General features: G+C 50.1%; 1 protein-coding gene and 2 long non-coding RNA genes across 3 annotated transcripts; 1 reads left to right on the forward strand and 2 right to left on the reverse strand.

The window, feature by feature from the left end:
- Positions 1-2771: 2771 nt before the first annotated feature.
- On the reverse strand, positions 2772-4097 carry LOC112658913 (uncharacterized). The gene is made up of 2 exons (XR_003136014.3): positions 3766-4097; positions 2772-3334 (listed from the first exon to the last, which is right to left on the reverse strand). It is a non-coding gene; the product is annotated as an uncharacterized LOC112658913 (long non-coding RNA).
- A 51-nt stretch (positions 4098-4148) lies between these two features.
- On the reverse strand, positions 4149-6181 carry LOC112658914 (uncharacterized). The gene is made up of 4 exons (XR_003136015.3): positions 5932-6181; positions 5480-5611; positions 4488-4588; positions 4149-4404 (listed from the first exon to the last, which is right to left on the reverse strand). It is a non-coding gene; the product is annotated as an uncharacterized LOC112658914 (long non-coding RNA).
- A 27-nt stretch (positions 6182-6208) lies between these two features.
- On the forward strand, positions 6209-9314 carry LOC112658912 (malignant T-cell-amplified sequence 1-like). Its single transcript, XM_025445222.3, has one exon. It carries the CDS (start codon positions 6339-6341, stop codon positions 6882-6884), a length of 546 nt encoding a protein of 181 aa, XP_025301007.1. The 5' UTR covers positions 6209-6338; the 3' UTR covers positions 6885-9314.
- Positions 9315-11246: the final 1932 nt, after the last annotated feature.

An 11246-nucleotide genomic window follows, 5' to 3' on the forward strand; every position in this document is an offset into this window, starting at 1 on the left:
TCAAGTCTTTCACTCGTTTTGAATTGGATTGTTTTGTTGTTGACCTGTAAGAGTTCTTTGTTCTGGACCATGAGCCTTCTATTTGTTTATTTATCATTATTATTATCTGTAAAGAATGTATTTATTTGAGAGTGAGAGAGTGAGAAAGAGACCACAAGCAGGGGGTGAGGGAGAGAGAAGCAGACTCCCCGCTGAGCTCCAACCCAGGACCCTGTGACCGTGCCCCTGATTGACCGTGCAAGGCCAGGTGGGTCTCATGCACCTGCTGCCCGCGGGCACGGACCTCGGCCGCCCCAGGGGTCCGCTCTGGTTTGCAGGTGGGTAGGAGGCCCTGCGCACCCCAGTGGCCCCACCAAACCCACCCAGGAGCTGGGAGCCCAGGTCACATCCACACCGCCGAGGGGGAGGGAGTCACGCAGTTCTGTGGCCAGTCCTCCTGAGACCATTGGAACCTCAGGCTGGGACAGGCGGGGACTGGCCTGGGCACATCCGGTGGTTAGAGTCCATCTACGCAGGAAGGGTTCTGGACACTTGAGCTGAGACTCAAACCTCCTGTGGGTTTTGCTTTGGAAACGAGAGCCCTGAGATTCCGGGGGCCCCCCGCCTATGCGCAGCCCCATGTGAGCACCCATCTATCCACCTGCATGCCTGCGGCGGAGAGCACATCTGCTGGAGCCTGTGAGGGACTCGGCAGTGTCGCCTGCGGAATGGAGCAATGAGAGGGAAGATGGAATTAAAAACATTCCAGGGATCCCTGGGGGGCTCAGCGGTTTGGCACCTGCCTTTGGCCCAGGGCGTGATCCTGGAGTCCTGGGATCGAATCCCACTGGGGCTCCCTGCAGGGAGCCTGCTTCCCCCTTTGCCTGTGTCTCTGCCTCTCTCTCTCTCTCTCTCTCTGTGTCTCTCATGAATAAATAAAATCTTTTTTAAAAAATGAAAAAAAAAACCCATTCCAGATCTTGTGATTATTTTTACAGTATATTTAACTTTGTTTTCCAGATTTTATTTATTTGTGAGAGATGGTGTGGAGAGAGAGCACGAGCAGGGCGAGGCACAGAGCAGCAGACCCCCCACCCCCCGTAGCAGGGAGCTCCATCCCAGGACCCCGAGATCATGACCTGAGCTGAAGGCAGACACTTCATCCACTGAGCCATCAAGGCGGCCCTTCCTAACTTTAATTTTTAAAAACAGATAATAAATTGGTGGTGCAGCATGGAGAAAGGTATTTTATAAGTTGAAGTATAATAAGCATAGTGTGACATCAGCTTCAGGTGTACAACACGACTCAATAATTCTGTACAGTCCTCAGTGCTAATGGGAAGAATGGTCCCCACTTGTCACCAAACATTATTACAGTATGATTATGTTCCCTATGCTACTTGCCATCTCTGTGGATTATTTTATAACAAAAAGCTTGTATTTCTTTTTAAGATCTAATTTATTTATTTGAGAAAAAGAGAGAGAGAATATGAGAGAGGGAGAAGCAGACTCCCCACTGAGCAGGGACTCCCCAAGGCAGGGCTGAATCCCAGGACCCTGAGATCATGACCTGAGCCGAAGGCAGACCCTTAACCAACTGAGTCCCCCGCCCCCAGGCGCCCTGAAAGTTTGTATTTCTTTGAAAAGGCCAATAATGTAGGGCTAGCATGTTTTCTTTTTTAACAGACATCATTTTAGAAAGAATTGCTTTATCGTTGATTATTTGTAGATAAATTCACAAATTAGAAATCAAGATGACTGTTCAGAGTGTGCTTCACCTGAACTTGGGAAATGTTTTGGGACTTTGTAGAGATGGTTTTGTTAATTTAGGAAGAATAATTGTGTGGTAAAAGCCAGTTACGGGTTAGTGGAGAACTCTCCTAATGGGCACCAGCCTCCGGCCTGGCTGGCGGACTCAGCTTGGCTCTCCCGCCCTCCGGTGGCCCTTCTGCAAAATGCAGACACAGCTGCAGGCAGGTGAGCGGCTTCCAGCTATCAGGACAACCCAGGTGTGTGAACTGCACTCCCAAGCGTGCAGGTTTGGAGAACTGGAGACATTTTCTCACTCAGGTTCCTCACTTTAATTTTGCCACGTTATCACTGTGTCTCAATCACACACTCCTTGAGATTCCTGCTACGGAACCGAGCTCTGGCATCTCCTGTTTGACTTAGCAGCTTTATCCAAAGCTACAAATATTTTCTGCAATTTTTTTTTCATATATACCATAATCTTAGGCCTTAGATTACCCTAGGACACAAAGGGTGTTTTGCAAAGAAAGAAACACTTGTAAATGTACTTATTCTGTGTCTATGAGTCCTTTGTATACTATTTTTTTTTTTTTTAATTCCTCGGAACTACCTTGTGAGGTGTACGCTGTATTTTTCATATCTCAAGGCAGTAAAGTGGTACCGAGGGAACCTGATGGAAGGAGTGCAGCCTGGGCCTGAAAATCAATCTGGCTTCAGAGTCTGTGCCAGAACTTTCCTCCTTCTTTTCAAAATCCATATAGTTGATTAATTTTAAATTGATTGTGAATTATTTAATGAGAATAACTTGGTAATGTGTTTCAATGGTTTAGCATGCTCCTTTGTTCAAAGCAACATGTGAGTATCGTATTTTTTCATTCGCTGGTGTGGGTCACCCTCAAAGACCTAGACTCCTCTATAACATTTAAGAACCAGGTTCCGTGATTTTTACAGAAGGGTAGATTTTACAAAGTCTTAAAATAGAGGTTTTTTTTTTTTTTAACTTTAACTTCTTTAAGTTTTTAGGAATTTAAGGAGGAAACTAGTACTTAGAATCCTTTTAATGGTAGATGCCAAATAGTGGCTAGTTGGCCAAGGTCAAGTGCGTCCCAGGGAAGAGTTAACAGTGTACAGATTGAGTATGATTTCTCATAAAAATGGTTATTAACTTCAAAAAAGTTTTTCATTGCTGTAGGACTTCAGAGTAAGCTTTTTCAGAGTTCCCTTCTGTAAAATAACTTCATTTAAAAAAAAAAAATCCTTTGGGCATTCCTCTGCTAGACAATTTCAGGTCAAATCAGTTCTGATTAAGTTACTAGTTCTCCAGCAATGACTTTTCCTCCCTGGAATTTCTACATCTGGTTCTTGTTGCTCATATAGCACTGACTTCACAAATAAGAATAACAGGACAAACCATAAGACCCAAAGAAAAATAATTGTCCTATTGGGTTAAGCACACAAACTTATATATAATACACAAGATCAGCTGCTGGTCTATTAACTGGAAATGTGGGACTCTTCAGGGGATCAAAGTAGTTGTAGTGAAATCTCAAGGAGGCATAGCAGAGACTCGGCCATAAACAGGAAAGCTCAAGTCTGGCCAGTTGTCCTGTGTGAAGAGTATTAAAACAATTGTGTAACTGTTTTTATATTAGTAATTATAGCTATGTCAAATACTTAAACCCCAATTATTGTAAGTTCTAATTCAAGCAATAGCTCACCCCTATCCCCAGGAGATGGGCATTCTTGTCAAACACACTTTTGTAATGGGTACATGGAGACACACACAAGTTCAGTAACTTTCAGTTTTTCACTCTAGGAAATGATGCAGCAGGATTCATCCTGGGTTCTAGGGTCAGGACACATCAACATAATGCTTTACCACCTCATTTAAGATGGCCTACCCTTGTGACGGTTAATTTTACGTGTCAACCTGACGGGTCTACAGGGGGACCGTGCATTTGGCCAAACGTCGTTCTGAGTGTTTCTGTAAGGGTATTTCTCGGTAAGATTAACATTTTAATTGGTAAAGCAGATTACCTTCCCTAACATGGACAGGCTTCATCCAAGGTCTGGAAGCAACAAAAAGGCGGACTCTCCCCGGAGTAAAAAGGGATTCCTCCTGCCTGATTGCCTCTGAGCTAGGTCCTTGGTCTTCTCTGGCCTGAGACTCGGACTCCGACTGAATTACAGCATTAGCTATCCTAGATCTCCAGGTTGTTGGGACTGCTGATGTTGGGACTTCTCAGCCCCCCATAATTGTGAGAGCCAGTTCCCTACAATAGATACATATGCTCTGTTTATGTATTATTTATGTATTTTATATATTACTTCCATCTATATGTATAGCCTAATTCTACAAGTTTATATATATATATGCAATTTTATAATATAACATATATGTGTGTGTGTATATATATGTGTGTGTGTGTGTTATATGTTATATTCATATTCTCTGGAGCACCCAGACTGATATAGATTTTTGTTCTGAGAATAGGGATCGATAATACATAAAGACACATCTCTCTCTCTGTATATATAGGTGTCACCCTGATGTGCTGTAAGCTCCCAAGGATGGGGAAATATATGTCATCTTTTCACTGTATATCCGGCCAGTGTTGCAATTCCTGCCGCAGGGCAGACTTCCCAAATTAGGCAGGTGTTCATTGGAGAGAAGTGCTAGGGGAAGGAACACAGAGGTAAAACACAACTCCCGCCCCCGGGGGCTTCACACTTCTCTGGAGATGACACGTGAAGTCTACCTGGGTCGAATCCAATGAGCTGGGTGACTTCCACACTAATCTTAAGTGGGTGTGCACCTAACGGTCGAGTCGCACGATGTGTGAATCCCAGGTTGACAGAACTGCAAAGGGAAACAGAGCCTCCATCGCAGCTGGAGATTTCAATGAGCCGCTCCGTAGATCAAGCAGCGAGAACAGAACGCCCTTCGGCCGAGCCGAGCTCCGCACCGAGCACAGCTGCACGCACATCCTTCTCAGGAACACTCCGGGTGGTCCTCGGGAGAAGCCGCACCCTGGGCCGCACGCTCAGTTGGGATGTCTTGAAGAGGGCAGCAGAGGGTCCCCTGGGTGACACCTGGGAGGCCCAGGGGCTGAGCGCCTGCCTTCACCCTAGGGCGTGACCCCGGGGTCGCGGGATCGAGTCCCGCGTCGGGTTCCCCGCAGGCCTGCCCTTCCAACGTCCTGTTAGCAGAGCCGCTCAGGCCCCTGCCCGCTCACTCCCCTTCTCCCTCACCCCTGCCGCGTGTCTCCCAAATGCACGCTCTGCACTTTGAGATGGGTCTTCCCACGGCAGATACACCACCTGTGTTTGCAGCCACACGCACATCGGCAGAGGAGGCGGCGCCCGTGCAGAGCTCCCCTCCTCCAACACCCGTGCACGGACACCTGTGCACGGTGGGCACCTGGGGGCTCAGCACCTGAGCGTCTGCCTTCAGCCCAGGGAGTGACCCCGGGGTCGCGGGATCGAGTCCCGCGTCGGGTTCCCCGCAGGCCTGCCCTTCCAACGTCCTGTTAGCAGAGCCGCTCAGGCCCCTGCCCGCTCACTCTCCTTCTCCCTCACCCCTGCCGCGTGTCTCCCAAATGCACGCTCTGCACTTTGAGATGGGTCTTCCCACGGCAGATACACCACCTGTGTGTGCAGCCACACGCACATCGGCAGAGGAGGCGGCGCCCGTCCACAGAGCTCCCCTCCTCCAACACCCGTGCATGGACACCTGTGCATGGGGGCGCACCTGGGGGCTCAGCAGCTGAGCATCTGCCTTCAGCCCAGGGCGACCCCGGGGTCCTGGGATCGAGTCCCGCGTTGGGCTCCCTGCATGGAGCTGCTTCTCCCTCTGCCTGTGTCTCTGCCTCTCTCTGTGTCTCTAATGAATAAGTTAATACAATCTTTAAAAAAAAAAAAAAAGAAAAGAAAAGAAAAGGAGAAGAGGCCAGAATTCGTCCCTACCGCACCTGCTGCTGTGCAGGGAAGCCCCGCCCCCCGCCCCCGCCGCCCCGGGCTCAGGCGGGAAGAGCCCCGCAGGCAGATGTGTGCGGTGACACAGCCCCCGCCCGGGTGCCACGGAGCGCGGGGGGAGACGCAGAGTGTGACGGCGGGCGGCCCCGGGAAACCACCGCGACCGAGCTCCGCGCGGCGCCTGCGCGGCTCCGCAGCCGCACCTGCTCCGGCACCTGCGCCCCGCACCTGCGCCCTGGATCCCGGCGTGCCTATCCGCAGGGACGACGATTCGGCTTGCCGCTAACAAACAGTAAAAATACCAGCCCCCTTCCGCGCCTCTCCTCTCGCCACAGACGCGCTTCCTCCCGCTCCTCTGCCTCCAATCCCGTCCCTTTCACCCGCCCTCCCGGAGCGGGGGTGGCGAGCGACGAATCTGCGGCCGCGAAACCGGCGGCAGCGCCGCGCCGCGCCGCCCCGCGCCGCTCCCCGAGCGGCGGAAGTAGACGTCACGCGGAGCCGTAAAGCGCGCGCTGCCTTCCGGTTAGCGACAGCCGCCGCGACCGTCCCCGCCGGCCGTCCTCCCGGTGAGCGCCTCCCGGTCCTCGCAGCTCGGGCTCTCCGCCGTGGGCGCCCCCCCCCGTCCGCCTTGGATCATGTTCAAGAAATTCGACGAGAAGGAAAACGTGTCCAACTGCATCCAGCTGAAGACGTCCGTCATCAAGGGCATTAAGAACCAGCTGATAGAGCAGTTCCCGGGCATCGAGCCGTGGCTCAACCAGATCCTGCCCAAGAAGGACCCGGTGAAGATCGTGCGCTGCCACGAGCACATAGAGATCCTCACGGTGAACGGCGAGCTCCTGTTCTTCAGGCAGAGGGAGGGGCCCTTCTACCCGACGCTGCGGCTGCTGCACAAGTACCCGTTCATCCTGCCGCACCAGCAGGTGGACAAGGGCGCCATCAAGTTCGTGCTCAGCGGGGCCAACATCATGTGCCCCGGCCTGACCTCGCCCGGCGCGCAGCTCTACCCCGCCGCCGTCGACACGGTCGTGGCCATCATGGCGGAGGGCAAGCAGCACGCGCTGTGCGTCGGGGTCATGCGCATGTCGGCGGAGGACATCGAGAAGGTCAACAAGGGCATCGGCATCGAGAACATCCACTACCTCAACGACGGGCTGTGGCACATGAAGACGTACAAGTGAGCGCGGGCAGCGGCGCCCGGGGAGCGCCCGGAGAGCTGGACCCGTGTGTGTGCGCACGTGGGGGTGTGTGTGTGTGTGTGTGTCTCGTGCGACCGCGAGGAGGCCCGCACGCCCCGCGCCCCAGGGGGCAGCAGCCCGGCAGATGCTGAACAAAGCAAAACAAAAACAACAACAACAACAACAAAAAAAAACCAACACGAAGTAAAAGATTTGGAAGGAGTGCAGCTGTCTGTATCCGTGTCATTGCACGCGTGTGCGTCAGTGGGTGTCCTTTTTAGTTTTTTCTTTTTTAAAAGATTTTATTTATTTGTTCAATAGAGACACAGAGAGAGAGAGAGAGGCAGAGACACAGGCAGAGGGAGGAGCAGGCTCCCTGCAGGGGGCCCGACGTGGGACTCGATCCCGGGACCCCGGGGTCACGCCCTGGGCTGCAGGTGGTGCTAAACCACTGAGCCCTCAGGTGCCCCCCTCCCGTGCACGGGTGTTGGAGGAGGGGAGCTCTGTGGACGGGCGCCGCCGCCTCTGCCGACGTGCGTGTGGCTGCACACGCAGGTGGTGTATCTGCGGTGGGAAGACCCATGTCAAAGTGCAGAGCATGCAGTTGGGAGACACGCGGCAGGGGTGAGGGAGAAGGGAAGTGAGCGGGCACTAATACCATTATGTTGCTACCAATCCTACTGAGCGGCTCTGCCAACACGGCGTTGGAAGGGCAAGCAGAAAATCTAGTAAAAAGTGTCCCACAGGCACGAGTGATAGTCTGCCCCACAAGCCACATCTCCCCTCTTGCAGGCAGAATTTGGCCCATCCTTGTTCTACATGGTCCCGGAAAATTCTGATGAGGCCAGGCTCACCTTCGTGCTCTGTTTCCCAGTAAGACTTAGGCGTTTATAGGACCTAGAAGGATCCTCCTCTATCAGAATCCCTAGGAAAATGGGGATCTTCCTGCCCATGATTTTGAGTTGTTTATTCAGGTGGCTTTGTGAGCTGTGTTAAGATAGGGCTGCTTGAGGATGTCTGGAAAACATGACTAGGGCCTCAGAGGAAGATGCATGGGGAGAAGCGGTCTCCCTGCGATGGGGGATGTTGGCGTGTGTGGTTTTGTTCTTGCCGCACACATGCACACGTACGCACCCAAGACCTTGCTGGGCATAGAGTCTGAGCATGCTAAAATTGAACATGGAGAGCAACAGTGCCCTTTTTGTATGAGCTGATGGTTAATCGACTGGAGACTCCATATATACCAGGACACTTTATTAAGGAGCATGGCAAATTTATGTGAGCTAGTACATTTTCCTTATAAATGACTTTTTCTGGACTTGCGTTTCCTGAAATTTAAAGCCACAGTTCTCTCAATGTGTAATGGAATGGCATCGTAGACCTACCCAATTGAGAAATTACATAAAAAAGGGTAAAATAGGTGAACCGAAGGCTTGGTGACTTTGCCATGATTCGTTTTGGTGTTACTTGTATGAATACAAGATAAATTGCTGTAGATTTAGGGGTGAATGGAAAGTGCAAAAGTAAAATGTGGAAATTTAGACTTCATGTTATTCCTCACACAAGTTTGGTTGTGAATGAAAAGATACTGGGGGCAAGCTAGAGGAAAGTTCTAGTCAAGGTATTTTATTTTGGAGTCTAGATCACTTTGCTGTTATTTTTATTGTTGCAGGTTGTTAGTGGGATATCTAGTATGTCTGCGTGTTGGGAAAGATTCACTAAGCGGGAATGCTTGGTGGGGATATAATCAGTGGAATAGAAAAGCAGGAAGGGATACTCTAGAAGGAGAGGTGGAGGGACTGACCTGCCCTCATAAATCTGCACCTTTGGATTCTGTCTCTTTGCCGCAGAGTTGTCATGGAACGACTCAAACTCTCCTCATTAGAACACTATTTTTTCCTCAAAGGGTTAGGGGTTTTGCCCCGTTTAATTGTCTTCTGCAGTCAACACCACTCTGGCCATTGGTGGACACCTGTGGAGGACCGTAAGCATCTCATGACAGTATTCTGGAGCGTCAGTGACTGATGAACACTGATGGAGACACTGAAGGTAAGCCACCCTACAGTTCTTCTCTCACCGTGTCCCCACCAGCTCACTCCACCAAACATTGAAAGAGGACCCTCCGAATCTACATTAAGCCTTCTTTCAGGACTCATTCATGGATTTTCATGCTATCTTCCATTATGGGATACTGACCATTATGTTGATACCAATCCTACTGAACAACTCAAGGTGGAAACTGCATATGCATCAGAAAGGGTGGAGGGCAAGGGTTATGGGAACTTCCTGGAATTTCATAGAAACTTTGGTCTGTGTATTCAGAGATAGATGTCTTTGTTAAAGCATTCTTTACACTCACCACATGTTTAAGGTGATCTGTGAACCAAAAGGTAATTATGAACGATTAAAGTAGAAGAGGATCGTCTCTACTTACTTTTGGCTAAGACCAATGTCTGATTCGATGGTGAGGACACTGTCTGAAGTACGAGTGATAGTCATATCTTACCTCAAGAACCCACTCACTCCTGTGCTGTTTAACCCAGAATAGTTCAAGAAACAGTGTTTCAAACCTACCTTGGGGCTAGGCACTGGGCTGGAAGTAGGGTGCACAAATTTAAAACAGCACCCTGTTTTCCAGGAGCTTAGTCTTATTAGGAAGGCAAACATGTAGACGTATAATTTAATTTCACATGTTTGTGTATGTATATACACCTGTATATAGTAAATGTATGAGTTACCTGTTATAATATGGTCTGAGTGAATGATGGAAAGTTGTCTCTGCCTAGAAAGTCAAAGAGGATTTCTTAATTAGAGGCTATCTGAGTAGAAATGTTAAAAAAAAAAAAAAAGGATGTTTTCATAATGAAAATAGTCCAAAAAAATCCAGGAAAAGAAAAAGTGTGAGCAATGCAGTAGAGTCACAAAAATAGAAGCAGTTTGGCTTTTTTGTAGGTCATGATTTTCCAGGAAAAGATGAGAAGAGATGAAACTAGAGGCTGATGGTACGGACCCATTTTTAACATGCCAAAGGAGTTACATGCTTAGGGCTGGAATGGGCGTCTACAAGAGTGTTGAGAAGGAGTGGAGCATGAACGGTATCACAGATTGGATAGGTGAATGCGAGAATGGATTCGAGGGGCCGGGGCTAGAGGGAATAACTAACAGGCAGCATTGCACATCTTTCAGGCAAGAGAAGATGACACTGATTTGAGGGATTTGAATGATCCTAAACATTTTCGTGAAGGAAAAAAGTCTTCGGACATTTACTGGGAACAGGAAGTCTGCACTTGGTGGGACATGGTTCATAAATGGGACAGGAGCCAGGAGGGGGGATAGTTGGGGGGGAGGGTGGCAGGAGAGGGAAGGGACTTCATTCTAGGGACACGCATGAAACATAAACTTCTTACAGGACCCCCAAATGGGACCACCCAGCAGACATGCAGGTAGTGAGTGTGTGAAGACCAGGGAGGACCAGGGCTTTTGTACAGATTCGTGAGCCATTAGTATGCGGGTGGTGGTTCAAATGATGAAACAAGTAAATGCTCGTGAGTTTTAAAACGAGGAGGCTGGAGACGGAGTGGCGGGCGTGTCAACATCCGTGTGTGAGTGGGGGAGTATCTGTCCACTTAGAGAACTAAGAGGATGAGCGTCAGTAGGACTGTGAGTCCCCTGACCAACTGTCTAATTCCTGGGAAGAGTAAAGCAGTGTCCCTCAGCTCTAGAGGAATAAGTAAATACCTAGAATTGCCGACTTTGACAGTCTGGAAAATCCTAAGGAATTTCGAGTGGGACTCATCGGACAGGCGGCTCGTCCCTGCCCAAGTGTCGAGCGCCCGCTGGTGGCAGAGAAGGGAGCTGTGCGTTTTCCCAGCAGTCACTCCAGGCCAGTCCCACTTGACTTGGGTTGCTGTTTGGACAGTTAATGCTCCTTTTTTTTTTTTTTTTTTTTTTTAAAGATTTTATTTATTTATTCATACGAGTCCGAGAGAGAGAGAGAGAGAGGCAGAGAAACAGGCAGAGGGAGAAGCAGGCTCCATGCAGGGAGCCTGACGTGGGACTCGATCCCGGGACTCCAGGATCATGCCCTGGGCTGAAGGCAGGTGCTAAACCGCTGAGCCACCCAGGCTGCCCAGTTAATGCTCCTGATTCTGGCCAGCCACCCTGAAAATCTGTAACTAAGACTCAGAGAAAGAATTGTGCCGGGCAGGCCATCCACCATGGCGCCGAGGACCTGGCAAGAATGCAAGGCTCTGACCGCTCAGAGCCGCTACGTTGTATTGTCAGGCATTAACCCCGGGGATGAGGTAGCAGCGTCTGCCTCTGGACAAGGGGCCGCCCTGCTTCTGCCCTCCATCAGAGCAGCGA

The sequence above is a fragment of the Canis lupus genome, chromosome 2 (assembly GCF_003254725.2).
Source record: "Canis lupus dingo isolate Sandy chromosome 2, ASM325472v2, whole genome shotgun sequence".
NCBI lineage: Eukaryota > Metazoa > Chordata > Mammalia > Carnivora > Canidae > Canis > Canis lupus.

Coding starts and splice junctions, on each gene's coding strand:
- LOC112658912 (XM_025445222.3), top strand. CDS start 6,339: ATGTTCAAGAAATTCGACGAGAAGGAAAACGTGTCCAACTGCATCCAG.